Genomic DNA, 20,992 nt, shown 5'->3' with positions numbered 1-20,992 from the left:
AGACAAACAGTTCTTGTGAGCCATTGCTTTGATTCCAAAGTAGCACGCAAGCAAAATTGTGTCTGTTCATAATGCAACAAATTCAGCAAATGGTGGCAAACAACTCACCAGTTTACATGAAAGAACACACTGTCCAAGCTATGTTAAAAGTTTCATTAATTGCTAGGTAAAAATACCAGCTACCACTACCTGCTTTACTTCTATTCATATATTCTGTGTATATTGGCATTGCAAAAGGAAAGCCATCTTTATATTACAAAGTGTGTGGATCTAAAATTATCTTTCTAAAAATAGTCTGGAAATAATAATAAAAAAAATTCTATAGTAAGCGTGCTGGAAATCTTTTCTGGTGAGATTAATTTGGATGTTTGTAGAGATGTTGGAATGTTTATTTGGTAGCGCTGCCTATTAGTTACTTGTGTTTGATTAGATGTTCAAGTCAAACACTATCACTGTGGTCCTTGAGGACACCTGACTTCATATTTAGGCTCTATTCTACAAAAATAAAGTGTTTATTAGTAAGGCAGTCAGTGGAGAAAGATAGGCAGCTCTGGAGACCATAGGAAAAACTGACTTTTCCTCAGTCAAGTTTTTCCTAATTAAGACAGAGCAACCATCCTACAGGAGGTGGACACAAGAAGCAGGGGAGCCTTCCCCTTAGGAAGCAGTAAAGCTTGCATTCAGGAGCAGGCAGTGTGAAGAAACAGCTATTTCTCATCTTGCTAGTATTCATACAAGATGTAGAAACCTGTTTTGCAAACTTTCTCAGCCCCAAAAGAGATATTCCAATTGAGCATAGAATTTGTCTTTCTGGTGAACAGAGGTGACTTCTGACAGGCTAGAAAAATCATGGGACCATTAGACAAAGAGGCAAAAGGAAGCTGTGTGCATGAATAATTTAAAACTTGCAGAGAAGGGAAAATAATTGGAACTGAGCAAATAATTTTAGTTTATCTTATTTAGGTTTCATTTGCATTATTCTTTAAATTCCCATGGGAAAAAAGACAACAGAGCAAAGCTGTGTGACAGCTCAGAAAGTAGATTCTGCAACTTTCTCCCATTTAGTAATTTGTTTTTCTTACTTTTTTTTCCTAGCAACAAATATAACTTAGTGGGTTGAAATGCTTGACAAAAGATAGATTTCTATTTTTCAGCTTACTTAGTGAAGGCTAAATATACACACACACATAGCACACACACAGTATGTGTATGAAAATTCAACTGGGGACCAATATGTAGATGAACATAGGGCAAAAAAAAGTAAGGTTCAAATAAGAGGAGATGAAATTACAATGTCTGTGTAATAACCATAAGTTATGAAGTTCTGCAAACATATGTGAAATAATATATTAATTTTTATTTTATGATGGCCATTTTAAATAAGAGCAGATTTGGAGAAACAGTATTTCTTAAAAATTATAAATTTTAAATAGGAAAATACAACTTTAGATAACCGTATGGGTTGCACAGATGCAAGATGAAAGATGCTTTGCATTATATTTACTTCCAAAGAAAACCAGACCAGTAAGTAAAGCTAGAAATTTTGATTGCCACAGTTCATTGTCTTCTTTGTGCCAACAATCTAGTGAATGGGTACAAGAATCCATTTAAGAAACAGCTAGGAAAATGCTTTAAATGTAAAAAACAAAACTATAAAATCCTGCTGGAGTTGTAACTATTTTCAGGAAGAATGTTTTTATTTTCACAAGCAATGGTAACAAAAAAGGGCAAAGAGGGTAAAGAAAATTCTAGAATAAAGAATTATTTTCATCTGTGATTGCTTTGTTTGTTCATGTGTATTAGTTATATAAAGTAGCCTTCTGATCTGTATCCAGGCAACACAAAACTGCTCCATTTTAATAGTAAAGTATGAACGTAAATAATCATTTTTACAGGCGGATACTGCAGAAGAAATAAATTACTGGTTTACTCTTCTGTAAAAGGCAAAGAGAAGTGAAAATTGTGTTTTTTGAATAATGGGTCAACAATAACTAGATTTACTAAAAACTTTCAACAAAGTACAAGCTTAAATATGAAAAAGTCCTTTGATTGTCTCTAATAATGTAACTTGAAGAAACTTTTGTACACAGTCACCCTCACTTTTGCTTTTCTTCATTGGGAGGGATAATTTCATTCCTATCAATGCTTTACCTAGACAGATGAGAAACATTGACTTCTGGGGATCCAAATATGAAAACAAATTCCTAGTGCTTTTTTCCCCCCTCAGTTCATTTAATGCTTCACAGCACTGTATTTTATTTCTTGTCAGTATTCTTTAGAAGCAGGATAGAACGAAACAGAAAATGTTGTGTCTGGTCATTCCTAGATATTCTTCCTTCTGCTAAACATTAATCTGAGGACAGACAACATGCAGAGGAAGTGCTTTTAATGTGGTGAATGTGTTTTTTTGTTAACTCTCAGAAGACTGAGAGTCTTAATTTTAGGATTATATGCTTGAATACATAATAATAGAGAGAACTATGAAGTATAAAGACATAGAAACCAACGAAAAGAGCTTAGCCAAAACTGCAGAATGTGAATTCCTAACCCTCAGAACTAGTTTCTAAAGAAATTATTATTTCCATTACATTCACTTGTTGAAAATAACAAATAGAAAATTATTGGGTTTCTAATACTATTTTGAAACATTCAAAGCATGAAGATTTAGCAGTGTCTAACTTTTTTTTTTTCTCCACAAATAACATCTGTTTCATAACCAGAAGAATTCATAATGAAAACAACAAAGTCCATATACTCAGCATTTACATTTTATAAAATAAGATACATGTGTGAAAATCCAGAAGCAATTTGGGCTTTTCTGTATATTTAATACATCTTTTAGAGCTGTGTCTCTTAATCTTTTGCTATGCTAACAAATTTGAAAGCATCCAAATAGTTCTAGGAAATAAATATTTTTGGCTTTATAAAAAATTAAATCAAATCTTTTCAGGCTTCTCAGATACATCTGCTATGAAGAATAATTTCAGAAGATCTGTCTTTTTCTCATTGGAGTAATCAAAGTAAAGTCTGGATACAGTTATATTACCAGTTTATAAAATTCATTCGTATTTTCTTCTGCTGCAGATTGATTTATTTCAACATTTATGCCTTCTGCTGCTGGTTGATAATTATCATATTCTTACAACTACTTTACTAGAATTTAAGCCCTGAAACCTCTTATCTTTGCTGGTTTTATGGAGGATCTCTGTTGCCTTCAAACACTTTGAGGGTCATTTGTAGTAGAAATTAGCAAAGACACACAATTTTTTAGTAGTGATATATTGAGAGCAGGTGAATCAAGAGTGTTTGCTGCTCTAATGTGTGTCAGCTAAAGCCAGGAGATTGTCCAGCTAATGCTGGACTGATTCCACAGGTATAAGACTCACGTTGAAGATTTTGATAGCATGTTTCATTTTCTTAAAAGAAGGGGAAACTAAGGAAGGTTGTGAACTGCTGTGACAACCTTGCTCAGCCCTGACAGACAGCAGCAGTTTGTCCAGCCATCCCTCTGATGCCCACTGCTCCCAAGTGGGATCTCTCTAATTTCCATCTTTCTTGTACTTTCTTTAGACAGAATTAACTGATCACCTCCTGTCCTGCTCTTTCACCACCATCTTGCTGGATTGGAAGATGACCCTAACATCCTTCTGTGGTGCCTCCCTTGCACCCCTGGTGGCATGTATCAGGAGGAGATGAGGTGGTGCTTGTCACACCATTAAAGATTGTTCCTGTTAAGCTTTCCTTCTCTTGTGAACAGTGATTACTTAGTGGCTGATCAGGGCAAGACTGTGACTCAATGTTTTAATTTGGCTTCTAGAATAGGTGATGGGTTTCTTTTTTTCTTTCTCTCCTGCCACACTCTATAGTAGAAAATTTTCTGAAGACTAATTTTCCTTTATGAAAGTTTGTAAGTTTACCTCTGTGACTAGGATCCTCCTACAATTCATATCTCTGTCTCATAACCCAAATTATTGATAATGTTGTGAATATTTCCTAGCAACTGATTAAGGATTGAGTTACTTTGCTTTTGAAATGTGTTGTTTTGAGTACAACAGCAGTGAGCATTGGGGAGATGAGGTGGAGAGTATCCCTGAAAATCAAATCTGACATTTGGGAATTGTCACTTCATAATTTCCAGTGGCATCTTGGAAATCACCAAAATTGAATCCATCCTGGAGAAAGAATTAAAACTAGAGCATAATTTGAAGATACTTAGAAATACTAAAAATGTTTTAAAGATAGCTCTATCTATATTCCCTCTATTATCTAAATTCTATATTCCCTCTATTCAAGTACTCTTTATTCAAGTTTTCTCACATGGTCTGCGAATCACTACATGGATATATAAACATGTACAGTGTAATAACTAAAACCATAATTATTAGCTGGACAAAGTGTATCCTGAGGCCATAAAAAATCTCCAAACAAATAAAAAGGAGAAGAATAATTTATTACTGTTAACCTTTATAATGGTTCAGTGCTACAACACATGAATTATTAATCAGAGAAGCACAGAAGAAAGCACCAAAACCCAAACTCAAGAATAAATGTATTAGTGAAGAAAATCCCACATTACCTGGAACATAAAATTAAACAAATCTAATCAACATTTCCTTTTCTAAATTATGAATATAATAATTGAAAATCTAATTCCTCCCTAAGGCCCATAAGTAATTCTATTAGGAAGCACTTAAGGAAGTTTGTGTGGTGCCTATGAAATCATAGCAATTGTACCACAAACTCAGCTACCAGCAAGTGATTCATTAAAATGTCCAAAATTTAAGTGTTGGTTCTTTCACCTTATTTTAAAGAGTAAGTTTTAACTCCCTTGTTATTACAACTTTTAAAATCAAATTGCATTCTTAATGACATGAAGAATAGCATATGAAGAGAAAAATATTGCCAAATAATAAAAAGAACAATGAGTAGGACAGTCTCCCATCAGGACCACATTTCATAGAATAGTGGCCATTTCCACCTGCTAATTTATTTTAATGGTTATGTTATTATTTATATATTACTTTTTTATGTTTGTGGTTTATGCATATAGAGTATTACTGAGAATAAGCCTAACTGAATGCCTTGCAAAAATCTTCAATTGACTAAGAACTGCAAAGTCAGATCTTTTAAATAATCGTATCTTGGCCAAATCTGGACAAAATTTACAAAAATAAATAATATTTCACCTGTTATGATAAATCTTATAGGACAGGACTGATCATGGCCTTCCAAATTTATTCAGAGCTTTGTAGAAAACATATGGTATAATGTCCTAAAACAATCAAGCAACTGCATGTTTACATTGATTGAAGCATAACATATTATTTATCTTCAATATTTTTTTCCAAGTTGAAAGAATGTCTCAGATTACAAAGAAAAAAAACCTGTCTAATTTATGACTCCACTTTATTGAAGTGTTCTGGCAAACTTCATAATTATAGATGTTTTGCTTGGTGTTTCTCTAGAGTTACCTTAACTTAGAATAGTCAAAGTAATCTTTAAAATATTTTGATCTCTGTTTAAATGATTGGATCACTGAGGCTATGAAAGCAATAAAAAAGGGGGTTATTTATAGCCAGGAAGATGAAGAAAAACCCAGTGAGATAACTCATTATGTCTTGCAAAAGAAAATGGTGAATATGAGGGTGAGAATATTCCATGGAAGAGAAGCAAGTGAGACCCCTGCTTATGATCATTTGTTAAGCACCACACTTTTCCCTGTTGTCAGTCCTTGCAGAAGTCTGCTCTCTGAAAGCACATTTCCTTTTCTAACTGGTTCATGATGTTTGTCAACCTAGTAGGTGTAATAAATGCTAAATGCTGCATTTTTGCATTTTCCTAATTTTTTCATCCCACCTGGAGTGGGAAACAGTCCCCCAGCTTGGGGGTTAGAAGGGAGGAAGAGAGAGAGGGAAAGACACAAAGCAGTGGAGGAACATTCACAGTAGAAATTTAGGCTTTCAGCCAGCTATCAAATTGATTTGATATGCATTAGGCCCATGGGCCCAAAATATGGAGATTAAAAAAAACCCCAACTTTTCCTGTAGTGATGCAATATTGGCTATTACTGTGTGCAAAATATTAAAGGAAAGTTGAGTAATTAATTTTTTAATATTTTAAAAAGAATGAGAAAATAAGTCATATAAATTTAAAAAATTAAAATGGCTACAAGATTGCAGTTATCTTGGTGATTTTATTTATCTCTAAGGGTGAAGTCATAGTTCTCAGATCATAATTTATGGTCTTTAACATAATGGTGTTTTAGGGGGTTTTCTCCATTGACTTTATTTTTTTCCTAAATCTTTGTATGTTAAATTTAAATTCTGTGGTTGGGAAAATATGATTTTGATCCTGACCATGTTCCCACTAGTGTTCAATTCAGATCAAGATCAAGAGTGTATTTCCACAGAAAACCTTGAGTACTGTCACCACTCCTTGCACATTGTTCACATTGTGGACAGTTTGTTAGGCTTAGACCCTAGTGAGCCTCAGCTGGAAGATGTCCTGGAAAATTCCCAGCAATTTCCACTTGTAATCTTTTCTCCTTGACTATTGCTATCTGGTAGTTTAAGGAATTTTTTTTTAATGCTTCCTTTCATAGAGTCAGAAAAAAATAAAATAAGTTATTTCAGGAACTTTGGTTTAAAGAAACATTTTTTTCTCTTCACCGAAGTAATATAGAAAAAAGCTAAAAAACCTGTTAGTATCGTGTATTTCTGGACAAATAGTTACTACATGCCTGAATTTCTTCAAATAGCTTTGATCTGGTATTCAGAGTATTAAAGAAAATATATCCTCATCAAGAAAAGGCAGAATTATGAATTCAGTTTGTGTAATGTGGGTTTGACTCTTTGCCATGGTGATTAATTTTCAAATTAAGAAAATTTGTTCTTGCAATTAATGAGAATCAGCAGATAATTGTGGAAACAAACTAAAAAAAAAAAAAATAAAAATCTTTGCTGAACATTAGATATTCATTGACTGCCGGTTTTATCCAGTTCACCTTTTTGTACATTTGGTAAGAATTCAAAATTACAAAGTTCAAACAGCTTTAATTTATGCTGCTAGTAGAACTAAAGCAGGTTTAGGCTCTGAACATTAATTTATTAATTACCATCCTGCTGTAAAGGTTACAGCACTCCATCCAATGGATGTCATAGTTCTGATTGAATAAAACCTTAATTATAGAATATTACAGAATATTGCAGTGAGCTGCAGCAACAAAGTCAGTAAATGGGTTATTCTTTCATTGACAGGCTTTAAAAGATAATAAAGACATGTAAAAACAGAGAAAAACACATGTTAAAAAATAAATTGAGAAAATTATGGATTAAGAGTTTCTTTATTTTTTCTCCATTTGTATAGAAAAGAAAAAAAGGTTGCTGCCACTCTTACAATGTGCTTGCCATGAGAAGAGACATTTTTAACAAAAAAGCCTAATCAAATGATTTTTAGCAATATGGATATGATCTGTATTCTGCTTCCTTCTTATTGTGAATACCTTCCACCATGTGCATTTTTATTCTTCCTATCAATGAAAGAATTATTACAGATAGTGCAAAGAGACCTGTTCCCCTTTGCCAAAGCCTGGGAAATGTACTACAATGTCTTTTTTCCCCCAGGGACTAAAGACTCACCTTCCAGTCAGGAGCATGGAGGTCTTGTTACAGCAGGCTCAAGGCTCAAGTGGTTCATGATAACAGAATCTTTCATTTAAAACTGCACCAGACCATAGATGCCCTGAGTCCTGGGTCCCCCTTCTAGCAAATTTTTCTGAACTGATTATTAGCTGGAAAAACCTGCCAAGCAATGTCCTTGTTTTGTCTTTCACAGCTGTCACTGGTGCCTAAATCAGTAATGTCCATCTGAAAACTTCCATGTACTGTAAGGTATTTCTAATAGACTTCTGACTTCGCAGGTGTCTAACAGGAAAAGGTCTGGGGAGTTAAAGAGAGGACTGTGAGTTCATGTCTCAATGGACAATAGCTCAATTTGGACATAGCACAAGGTCTTAACTGCGAATGATATGCAGCAGTGATAACTGCAATGTTTCACCTTAGCTGGTTTCAAAAACCCAAAATTAATCTCAGTCCTAATCTTATGGTCATTTTGTTCTGAGTTGCAAGACAAGCAGCAAACATGTCACACTTTTTTTTTTTTTTCTAGCATCTGATAACCACAGTGCAGGAACAAATAACAACAGCACAGATTTTCTTGCAATTTTCAAAGAAAGACAAGACCTGATTTGTTCAGATAAAATCTCCCCACCAAAGGCTATATTGCCATGGATTTACCTGCTATCTTTCTAATAAATATCCTCTGTGAAATTGAAGTGTGATTTTTTTCCTAGGTTTTTTTGTGTTCCTTTTACTATTTGCTTTAGCCTTCTTTTTTCTCTTTCTGAGTAGAATTATCCATATCACAAGTACAGAAATTTAAAGAGCTATGTAGTTCAGGAAAATGTTGGTAAGAAGTATTTAAACTAATGTGTTAGGGACCATTGTTCTCAGTCATAGGCTGGCTGTCTCACATCTTTGTCCAAAAATTATTTCCTAAGACTTTGTACCCTACTCACATTCAGTTATAAAATGTTTAAAATCTTTTTTCTGTATTGTTGCACTGTTACAGAAGTATTTCAGAAAAGAAATAGGGATTCTTCATAAATGGGACCTCTGAAGTAGGGAAAACATACTCAAGCTAAACAGCATGCAGAATGATTTTTTCTGCTTGCACTGGAGACATTTAACTAGGACTGTGACCTTTAAAAAGAAGAAAAAAATAATAAAAGCATAGAAGATGAAAAGATGGGAAGATGTGTTGTGAATATGTAGATACCCTGTAGCTAACTCCGCATCTGGTGAACTAAAATTATGGGGTTTTGCCTTGTAGGTTTTTTAAGTACTGGGGACCAAGCTGCAAAAGGCAATTATGGATTGCTTGACCAAATCCAAGCTTTACGTTGGATTGAAGAAAATATTGGATCTTTTGGAGGAGACCCGAAGAGAGTTACTATTTTTGGATCTGGGGCAGGAGCTTCCTGTGTGAGTCTCCTGACACTCTCCCACTATTCAGAAGGTAACAATCCTCTTGCCAAAGCACTTTTTTTTTTTTTTTTTAATAATGTTAAAATGTAGTGAAAGTGCCAAAGGAGATAGGCTGAATTAGAATTACATGAGGTCTCTAATTTTTGTAAAATATCTACTAGATAGAATTCTGGATTTGTATTAGTCAACATAAATATATTTATAAGGAAAACTAAATGCTATTACAGCATAAATCTCATGCAACAAATGCCATGGGCTATATACTTTTTCTAGCTTTATCAACAGATTTCACCAGCTCCTCTATCAAAGAATTCGCCCTAATTAAAATGGAAAAGAGCAATGACCTTTTTCATTTTTGTACACTCTTGGCTTCACTCCCAACATATTTATAGATGCTTTCCTAATTTAGTGAAAACATAACTAAGCTTTATTAAAAACTGTATTTAGCTCCCCGCAAGTACTGTGTGATCCCACAGTGTTCTTAAAGATTTTGGTGAGATTTCTGTGGGGAAAAAAAAAGAGCTGTGGGATTTCTACCCTCCATACTTCACCATCCAAAAAAACCCAAACCCAAACTCCAAGAATCTACAGCACCAGTACTGAACTATAAATATCCCTGGTGATAAGACCATGTCTACAAAGACTTGATAAAAGGCAACACCAAAATATCTAATGTATTTATTAATCCATACCATTTCTATCACATTAAAACAGACAGAAATTTGTAACAGGTAAGCAGTAGCCAGAAGTTATAGCAGGGAGACTGGAAAACACACTTAATTTTGAAATACGTAGAACTAGACTTGACACTTCAGTCTATTGATACAAATAAAATTTCAGTGAATAACTGCTGAGCAAGCCATGCCAAAATCAAGCAGATGGAACCATGTAAAACTTAACTGATCCAATAATTGAAATTTTGTACTGTGTGCATTCAGTAATCATCTTCAAAGGTACAATAACAAAAATCCCACATGCTGTTGTAGCTGTAACTATCTTTCACATTTTGAGATCTTGACAGTAGAAACCATGTGGAGAGGACACCCACGTATTTCAGTTTAAATATAAAATAGGTCATTTTAGTGGTCTTACCAGAAAAAAAAAACAACAGATGGGACAGATTCACCAGCAAGCTCCCCTTGCCTTTCAGCGCTTTAAACAAAGAAGCTCTTCACACTGGCTTTTTATTTCTCTTTTTATTACATAAAACAACCAGGAAGAACCATTGAATATCATCTTACTCTCTTGCAAAAAAAAAAAAAAAAAAAAAAAAAAAAAAAAGATTTCAACATATAGGCGGGGTTACACATACACAAAATTTAATATGTATGCAGTGCTAACATATGCATACAATAATAATTTTAAGAAAAGACAGTGTCAGAATAGAAGATTCAATTGTATAAATTTGCTTTTAATAGACCATATTTTTTCAAGTTAGTATGATGCATGGCTTTTGTGAAGGAAATGAGAACATGTAATTTTCATTTGACCTTTAAACTACTGAAAGGCGCATTAATGAGTGTCATTTACATGGCAAAAAGCATATGATTGCATTTAGTTGCCAGTCCTTCAAAGAAATTTTCACAGGACTACAAATGTGGCAAAGCCAGAGGACTTCCATCAAAAACACAAGGAAACTGCAGTACAGGAATAGGCTTTGCTCTTGAAACGGTAACCTGAAATCTTCATGCTTTATGTGTGTGAGCATCAAGAACATGAGAGATTTTAATTAGTAGCCTATTCTACATAGCATATAAAGGGAGCAGTGAGTAGGATCTACAGAAATTGATTTGAAATTTCACTGTGTGCATCCTCTAGGGATTCTATAATCAAAGCTTTGTTTCCTTTACTAAGAAATACTTTTCATTTATTAAAATATATATATATTTCTTAAATATCTAATTGGATCTGTATTTAAACAATTTGCACCTGCAGGTTTGTTCCAAAAGGCAATCATACAGAGTGGAACAGCCCTGTCCAGCTGGGCAGTGAACTATCAGCCTGCCAAGTACACTCGGATATTGGCAGATAAAGTGGGCTGCGACATGCTGGATACCACTGATTTGGTTGAATGTCTGCGGAATAAGAATTACAAAGAACTCATTCAACAGACTATCACTCCAGCCACGTACCACATTGCCTTTGGGCCTGTGATAGATGGAGACGTGATTCCAGATGACCCTCAGATTCTAATGGAGCAAGGGGAATTCCTTAACTATGATATAATGCTGGGTGTGAATCAAGGGGAAGGCTTAAAATTTGTGGATGGCATTGTAGACAATGAAGATGGTGTTTCTCCCAATGATTTTGACTTTTCTGTCTCCAATTTTGTGGACAATCTATATGGTTATCCAGAAGGGAAGGACACACTGCGAGAGACCATTAAATTTATGTACACTGACTGGGCAGACAAAGAAAACCCTGAAACAAGACGGAAGACCCTGGTTGCTCTTTTTACAGACCACCAGTGGGTTGCTCCAGCTGTTGCCACGGCTGACCTGCATGCCCAGTATGGATCTCCAACATATTTCTATGCATTTTATCACCATTGCCAAAGTGAAATGAAACCCAGCTGGGCTGATTCAGCTCACGGTGATGAAGTCCCTTATGTGTTTGGGATTCCTATGATTGGTCCCACAGAACTGTTCAACTGCAACTTTTCCAAGAATGATGTCATGCTCAGTGCAGTGGTTATGACATACTGGACTAACTTTGCCAAAACTGGGTAAGTCTGACCTCTAGCACTTATTTTGTTGATAGCATACTTCTAAAATAGTCAGTATCCCATTCTAGTGGCCTCAAAATCAGATTTTGAAGTAGTAGTATAAAAATATTTGTGTTAACATAGGAGGTAAATGAGGCTCATTCATATTTAATAGATTTTTAATTAGTATGTTCCCTCAAACTATTTTCTTTCAGTAGCTCAATGAGAATAATAACACACTGTATTTTTGGTTCAAAAAATAGGACGATTACTAAGACAAAAAGCATGTCTCAGAGAAAAGGTGGTTCACTGAGATACTGAAAAACCAGAGGCAACATGTCTGCTACTTGAAGAAGGAACTGTCAGGCAGATAGCACTTATCTCCTACAAAAGAAAGGAAGTTCTTGTTTTTCAGCGACCTTCACAGGGATGAGAACTCAGGGAGGAATTAGAACAGAGAGGCAGACACTGGAAATTTTTTTTCCCTCTGAGGGCTATAATGGCAATAATAAATACTTGACTGGAATGAAAAAGAGACTCAGATATAAATTTTGCTTTGAGAAGGTTAAAAAATTAAAATAATTCTGCTTATGAAGCAAAATAAAGACATCGATATTTTGCTGAAATAGAGTTGTAAACATCAACGAAACAACCCTCAAACCAGCTTAATCTTTGAGCAATATTAATAAATTCTGTTCTCTTCCTATAATGTTCATTTAAAGAGTATTGCAGTGTTTTACTTCAGCGTCAAGGGCTTTTTTTTTGTTAACCTTGAGTCTTCAGTACTGAATTAAAACAAAGATACTTGTGGCACAAAGGGGCTGTAAATCTTTCCACTGAATGTTTAATGGCAGGATTGGGCTCTGGAAACTGCAGCTTTACTGCACTGCAGCGAACAGTGTGCAGCTATATAAGAAAAACTCAGATGCCTATTGTGAAACATTCAGAGGCTTTAGCAGCCCTTGTAGCCTTCCATGAATCTAAATGATGTTCAAAGGAGAGAGATTTTGCAATCTTCACAAGATCCTCAAGCATAAATTGAGTAAAAACCAATTACATGCTTCAGGTCAATTTACAAGGAAAAGAAATCTTTTGTTGCACTGCATATTGGACAAACAGCTACAAAAGCATGCAGAAACCCTGGAGTGCAGCAACAAAAGTGAACGAACTGTTTAATATTTAGGCGCATTTGGCAGCAAGAAGTCATCAGTACTGGGATGAGCAAACTTTGTGATGAAATCTTAGTTTATGGACAGACAAAGCCGCATGATGACTGTACCACATGCTCAGAGATGATGACACCATCAGTTTGTCTTTATTTTGGTAGATGAAATGCCATCTATACATAGAGGACTTCAGGTCCTTACAAATATACAACATTGGAATTATTATGCAGATGCAAGATCTCTGTGGTCTCACTATTGTTTACAATTACTTTATGACTACTCCCTGTAGATTAAGAAGTTGTATTTAAGCAATTTTTGAGACTGACAGGAACTTCTCACAGTCCCAGCTGTCACCATTACTCATAATTTCAAGCACTTTCCAGCTGTTGCTACTTGAAAACTAATTTCAGCAGGCTATACCCAGTTGTCTATAACTATAGTTCTCTAAAACTATACCTAAAGGCAAAAACTGGTGCTTTGAGAGAGCCATTAGTCATTTCTGAAACTTTCCCATTGCTGATAAGGCAGGAAAGAGGTATATATTCTATTATAGACTCACCTCCTTACAGGCAGTCTTAAAAATGTGTCATTAGAAATGACCTCTAGCTGTAAAATTTCAGTTTTCAAAGGAAAGGAAAAGAACAACAAAATTAAGGAAAAGGAAATGAAAAGAACAACACATATTACCTTGATAGTGCCTTTTTTTTTTTTTTTTTTGGTTGGTTGAACAATGATTAATTGTTCTGAATAGAACAAGGGAATACTTGGAGGCAAATAATATTGTAAGATTACATTTATTCTGCACCTCTGGTTCCTCAAACAGAAAAGCAAAGGTTGTAGCATGTAAAGCCTAGAGCCATCTAGGGATCTCTGGGGTAACTGTTCACTCTACTCATTCATTTGCAGTCTGGAATCTCTGTAGGCACTCATATCCTTCAACTCTCAAGATGAGTGATACAGTTCAAGACTGCATTGCTGGGAGCTCTGTTTTGGGGGTTTTTTTCCCTTTCTATTTTTTATTGATCATTTCCCATCCTTATTATGATAGAACTTGTCTTGCTTTGTGTTTGTACCCATGGCAACACATAAAAAATCTTTTAAATGAAAGATTTTATTATTTCACATTTCCCTGTATGTAAGCTCTGAACATTAAAACTGCAGATATATTTATTTATTTTTAATGTGTTTGAGACTTTTCCAGTCTCTATCACTCTCCCACAGAGGCTGCATCCAGGTACTTATTGTACAATTATGGCTCAGATGGTGCATCATTCAGATGGTTTTGCTAGGCTTTTAATGACTGGCCATCCGTTGCTAAAAAGGACTCATTGTTTAATGGGCCTACTGCCAAGGCTGGGTTTGGAGGGCAGGTCAATCTTGTAAAATCAGTAGGTGAAAGACAACACAGGGCATGGTGCTTTTATTGTGTTTAACTCAGAAGTCGGTTACTGAAGTTAGCAAACAGTAGGTGACAATTAAAGTGTTTAATGGCAGATAGTTTGTGTTGAAATGAATGCCTGGAAGCTGCATTTTGCTAATCCTCCGTTCTCTACCTAGCTATGACTCTTTTTTTTTTTTATGATTATTATTATGATTATTATTAAGAGTTTTTCATTTGGCCTTTTAAAACCTATATTTCCAACATGCCTTAGAAATAAGAAAACAATTTATTAAAGAGTAAGTTTGAGATACTACATTTGGGATACAAAAATTGCATGAAAATACAGTTTGGAATTCCCCAATGCACAAAATTATATGTGAGAACTTCATTAAGAGGTGCACTTGGAACTTCAGTTTGCTGCCAGTAGTGCTATCCTAACTGTAATGGTAATTTTATATGCCAAGAGTTCTGTTTGTCAGGGTTGTGTTACCACCTTTGCAGACACATCATCAGGGGAAGAGTGAACAACATGAGGGGATGTGTGCCAGTCCTCCATAGATACTCTGCCAGCTATGCTCTTGTGAAGAAGGATTTCTTCACAAGAGAAATCACACAGTAGATACAAAGCAATGCTCTCATTAGAGGCATCTTTAGATTTCTAAAAATTGCCCTATTTTTGAGGAATTATAGTATTTTGCATTTGCTCCTGTCCATCCATCTCTACCTCTGTTGGTATTGGGAAAGATAAAGGTCTAGCGGATATATCTTTGTTGTCTTTGTATTTTAGATAAATACTCCAGAATTATTTTGCTACCATTGATTCTGAAGAACAGCTTGAGTTATTAAGAACGTCTGTGTTTTATATGCAGTTTGGTTGCCTAATAGAAGACATGATTAAAATTGCAATTTTTAAAGCATAGTTTCAAAACAATTCTCAGTGAACTCTTTTATGAGCCTGTTGCATTTCTTTTTGATGTTTTTTCTGAAGAAAAACTGTATCCAGTTTTTCTCTCTCCTATTTTTTTTTTTCATATAGAGAAAAGATTACTACTGAAAGAAAATAAACAATCTAGAGGCCTTTCAGAGTGTTGGAGACACTCTGAGATGAAAACATTTCAAATACATTAATGCAACAGTTGCATTGTCCTGGGTGATAGTCAATGGTGTCGCAAAAGTAGTTAAAACACAAATGCTGTTTCACCATCTTATAAGGAATTTGGGATATGAGAAAACTTCTTAATTCACCATTCTTCCCATGAAAATATCATTAGATATAAAATACCTAGTTCCTTCATTTGCCTTCCAGCTCATCTACTAATCTACCTTGTGAACAGGAGTGTGTGTTGCTTTTCAGTATACATACATTGCAGACATATTTACTTAATATCACCTGAGAAAAAAATTCATATTTTAATTTTACATCTCTAGCTCATGAGGTATGAATTGAATGACAATATACAAAAATATCTTAAGTTGTGCAAAATTAGTGCACACTGAAAATGGGAGGAAAAAAGTGACAGGTGAAATGGGATTATTCTGCACATTAACAAAAATATACCTTAGAGAAGACATGGTCTCTCAAAAGGAAAAAAAGTTCAGGCATTTCATGATGGGGACATTTTTTGATGGATAAGCTGTTTAGATTCTAAAGGTGGTAAAAATAAGTAACGAGAGAGCAAAATAAATAGCAATAATCATCAATCTTGTTATGGTAGTCGGATGAAAAGAAGAAAAAGCCTCCCTACCAACTGACAAATTGGGAAACAAGAAATCTCCTCCCTATGAGAGCCAATACTGTGAGAAGTATAGAACTGGAAATATATTGTTCACATTATACTGTCACCATCATGATTGCAGTGCATTTTTAAAGGAAGGTTTCCTGGAAGCCTTTGTTATGAAATTACATGCTTAAGCCTCAAGAACATCTAGAAACACAAAGGAATTGTGAGAGTTTTAAAAAGGCAAGGGAAAAATTGAAATGAAAGTAACAGATCAAGAATTTGGTTGAACAGATGATTTGATAGAAGAAATGATTGTCTGTACATCTACATTTTATGCCTACCAATAAAACTGGAAAATGGTTCATAGTAGGATAAACTGCCCAACCACCCCAGGAAAAAAACTCAAAAAGTCATAAGTTGTAACTTCATGAATTTTCTGCTTAGCAGGATGGCCAAAGAAAGTAAAAGTTCTCATGTTTATATATACTGAATATTTTTGGCAAATTATCATTAGTCTATAAAACCAAGATATATCTAAGGCCATTTTTAGATTTTTTATTTAGGACTGGACTTAGTTATTCCTATTCCTTGTAAAAAACCCTCAAAATAATTTAGATATTTATCTTCCCAATTCAGAGAGAGTATTCAGACCATTTTAGTAATTTTCTAAGTGATTAACCTTAGAGTTGATGTCAATGGCAGAGCTCTGATATCCTCAGCAAATAAATTACTTGTCTGTAGGGATGGCTGATTTTTTTCTGTTTCTTGTTTCAATGGACAACTTCATGCCCACACAGAGCCATGTAAACAAATATTCAAATACAAGCCCAGACTCATGTAATGTTATTTTCTCTCTTTTGTTTGGAGGAGGTAGCAGCATAACTGGCAGCACCAAATAAATATAGTTAAAAATGACAGATGGAAGTAGAGGATGGAAGAGAGGGAAAAGGAGACTGATATTTACTTGTTTTGTAGGCTTTTTGTAGGGGAAGGGAATAACAGGTTACAAAATAGGTAAAGTTGGAAGGAACCACAGTGAGAGTGCTAATTTAAAAAAAAAAAAAAAAGATGTTATTTGCTAAAATAATCATCTGCTTTGATGATAATAATCACTTATATAGGACCACAAAGAATTTTGAAAGTGCATGTCCAACTTGGCTGCTTTTTAAAATGAGTGCTCAGCTTCTTCATCTCCTGTATGGTGTAGCAACTGCAACTTGTTTACAAGAGCTAACTCACGGAATCTGTTCTCTCTAGGACCATTCCCAGAGTCTTTTGGGATGACAATCAGAACAGCAAGGGTGGAAGACACAAGATTTTATGTCAGAACTCTTGCAGTATTTTGAGTTTCTGACAAGAAAAATGTTTTGCATTTCCATCACCTTATTGATTTTTAATTTGCTTTAGAATTTATATGTTGAACTCCAAAGCTTTTTCAAAGTAGATAAATTGAATTAGGCCAATATCTTTGTGCTTAGATTTTCCAGATATTCCAGTCTGTTTTTAATAACAGAAGAAATAGCTTTATTCCCTTCTTCAGTGCATGCTAGAATCTCTCATAGTAGCAGCATATATCGGTTTCCCTTCTGCTTGGAAGGGAATATTCCTTTTCTAGTTTGAACTGGGATGAATAATTACGAAAAAATTACCTTTTTTTTTTTTTCCTGAACTAACACAATTTGGCTAACTGGAAAGAAAGAAAGAAAGAAAGAAAGAAAGAAAGAAAGAAAGAAAGAAAGAAAGAAAGAAAGAAAGAAAGAAAGAAAGAAAGAAAGAAAGAAAGAAAGAAAGAAAGAAAGAAAGAAAGAAAGAAGGAAAAGAAATGGTAGCACTTTCAGAATCCTTAGTTTGTATTTTTTATATCTTATTGAAATGGGAATGAGTAGATATGTTTCAATTATTTTTCTTTAAATCACTACACAAAACCACCCCCAAAAAACCCTAGACACTAAACCCACAAGCATAAATAGGCCAAAATACCAAAATTATACAGAAAAACGATAATATTCTCTCAAAGAAAAGTAAGATATATTCTTTCAGGTAAAAAAGAATATAGGAATCATAAGATTTTTGAGGTCAAATTACTTGTCTCATTTAAGAACTAAAAAAATCGCTCTTTATGTACAGCAAAGGAATGCTAAAGTAGGCTTTTAGATTCACAGGCTTTTGAAAATGGAAAAAGAAAAAAGATGCTTTAAAATGTATAGTGGTGGGGTTTGGTATTCCCAGAATATACATAACTGTATATTGGAAGAAAAGGAAAATATTAGAATTGTTTTCACAGGACATGAAACCAATGCATATGAATGAATAAAAAGGAGAATGGAAATTTCTGGGTAATGCACAGGAAATAAATAATGTACTCTCAGGATAATATATCACAAAATCACAGAAAGTACTCATTGCTAGAAAAGATGATTCAAATTAATGTGTAATTTACTATTAAACTTAGTAGTTTTTTTCTGTATTTTTTCATCCTATTTAATTTTTTATTATTTTTTCATCCTATTAAATTTTACTAAAATTTTAAGGATATGCTTACATTGCCATACCTTTATTCTCTTTGTGGCCTTGGTTTTTCTTTATTCTGAAACTGTAAGAAAAAAATATATTTGGCTTGCCATTTTTGAAATTATCTCTGACATGTGTACTACTCTTATCTCTACTACAACTTAAGTACTATAAAACTGGTTGATCTCAGCTAAAATATTTCTTATCTTGGTTTTGCCATCAAACACAGTACTTCGTAGCAATGATCACACGGAACATTCAAGTAGTCATTTGCTAGTGGAAATGATGGAAACATTTGTGACACCAAGTTAGTTCAAAGTTGTTTGTTTGTTTGTTTTCCCCAAGTAGATATTTAACTACAGGAGGACTAATAGCTCAGTAAAGGAAAACTATCAGAAATGGTTCCCAGCTACATGTCTTAGCCCTACTACTTCAGTATTTGAAGAGGTTTTTTTGCTTGTAATATACACAGCCAGTATAATTTTGTGTGTACACACGGACTTCCAGTATTACTATAGGGCTTAGATGCCCATATTTACTACTTACAGCAGTGGAAGTAGTGGTACCTTAAATGAGAAAGTTAGTGTCAGACCTGAAGAAGGGTTGAACCTACACATTTACTACGAGAAGAAATACTTAGTACTTCTTTAAGATGGTATGTCTCCAAGACACACTCCTTGGAGAATGATACTCAATCACAGAACTTCAGCAGGGAAGTGAAACACTATGGTTTCTGCATTTTCATGTAAAAAAAAAATAATTATAGTATCTGAGATGCTCTATACAGTAAGTAATTTTCTTTTTGATTATTTATTAACAGCTGTTCTTCAATTAAGGATGGTTTTTAGCTTCTGCTTTTAGGTTACTGTAAGTATTGAGTAGACTACTAACTGTAAGATTGAGAGGGTTTGGTGTTTGTTTGCTTTTGTTTTGGTTTGTTTTTTTTTTGTGGGAAGGTTAATGACAGTAATATTGTCTGTTTGCTTTTGTTTTAGAGATCCAAACCAGCCTGTTCCGCAAGACACGAAGTTCATCCACACAAAACCCAACCGCTTTGAAGAAGTGGCCTGGTCCAAATACAATCCTAAAGATCAACTTTATTTGCATATTGGCCTCAAACCCAGAGTTCGTGACCACTATCGAGCAACAAAAGTGGCTTTCTGGTTGGAGCTCGTCCCACACCTTCACAACCTGAATGAAATATTTCAGTATGTTTCCACAACAACTAAAGTCCCCCCTCCTGACATGACCTCATTTCCGTATGTGACCCGACGTTCTCCTGGTAAATTATGGCCAGCCACCAAACGCCCAGCAATGACACCGGCCAACAATCCCAAACATTCAAAAGACACCCATAAAACAGCTCCGGAGGATACAACAGTTCTGATAGAAAACAAGAGAGATTATTCCACAGAGCTAAGCGTCACCATTGCTGTGGGCGCCTCCTTGCTGTTCCTCAATATTCTAGCTTTTGCTGCATTATATTACAAGAAGGACAAGCGGCGTCATGAGACTCACAGGCGCCCCAGCCCCCAGAGGAACACCACCAACGACATAGCACACATACAGAATGAAGAGATCATGTCCTTGCAGATGAAGCAGCTGGAACATGACCACGAGTGTGAGTCGCTGCAGGCCCATGACACACTGAGACTCACCTGTCCACCTGACTACACGCTCACTTTGAGAAGGTCTCCAGATGATATCCCGCTAATGACACCCAACACCATAACCATGATTCCAAATACATTAACAGGAATGCAGCCTTTGCATACTTTCAACACCTTCAGTGGAGGACAAAACAGTACAAATTTGCCCCATGGACATTCGACCACTAGGGTATAGCTCAGCCCTTCCCCATCTACCCTCACAAGCCACTTGGAAGAAAGAAAAAAAAGAAAAAAAAAATAAAAAGAAAAAAAAGAAGAGGAAAAAGTTATATACCATCCATTGAACACCTTGTCAGAATCTAAAGAAAAATAAGTAAAAGAGAAGGACAGTCATTATTTTCTTACTGATCCTTCCCATAGAAACTCACAGATGTTAAAAATCAACTACAAACCCTGTGAAATGTGAAAAGTGTACATTGCTGTTACGATACTACTTTAAGAGCTCACCCACTTTGATTGAAAGCTGAGGCCAGAAGAAGTAATTTAAAATAGTGTTTTAAGTGTAACAAGAAAAGCAGAGTCTTCTGGAACACAGAGCCAGTGACTGTACAGGTGTTTTGTTTTGGTTTTTTTAATAAATAAAATTATAAAAAAGATTCTTTATGTGCCATACCATGAATGGCAGTTGATTAAACAAAGACATCACCATGGGCTTTTACCCAGCATATGAAGCTGTAATTCAGATGGGGAAAATAGAATTTTATTATTAAAAACAAAAATGAAAAAAAAAAAAAAAAAGAGGAGGACTGACTATGCAGTAAAATACGTATAGTTCTGTGCAAAGAGATGACTTGC

At 34.8% G+C, this 20,992-nt stretch overlaps 1 protein-coding gene across 4 annotated transcripts in view; it reads left to right on the top strand.

Moving 5' to 3' along the window:
* The window catches only part of NLGN4X (neuroligin 4 X-linked), a 101,533-nt gene extending 81,070 nt beyond the window's left edge, over positions 1-20,463 (top strand). For all 4 annotated transcript variants that reach the window (XM_066313837.1, XM_066313836.1, XM_066313839.1 and 1 more), the window contains 3 exons: positions 8,890-9,075; positions 10,980-11,769; positions 19,523-20,463. In XM_066313837.1, coding sequence (XP_066169934.1) covers positions 8,890-9,075; positions 10,980-11,769; positions 19,523-20,372 — 1,826 coding nt within the window. In that variant the 3' untranslated portion in view covers positions 20,373-20,463. The remainder of the gene's footprint in view (positions 1-8,889; positions 9,076-10,979; positions 11,770-19,522) is intronic.
* Positions 20,464-20,992: the final 529 nt, after the last annotated feature.

This window comes from Sylvia atricapilla, chromosome 2, assembly GCF_009819655.1.
Source record: "Sylvia atricapilla isolate bSylAtr1 chromosome 2, bSylAtr1.pri, whole genome shotgun sequence".
In the NCBI taxonomy this organism is placed as follows: Eukaryota; Metazoa; Chordata; class Aves; order Passeriformes; family Sylviidae; genus Sylvia; species Sylvia atricapilla.
This window is presented reverse-complemented; position numbering and strand designations above follow the sequence as displayed.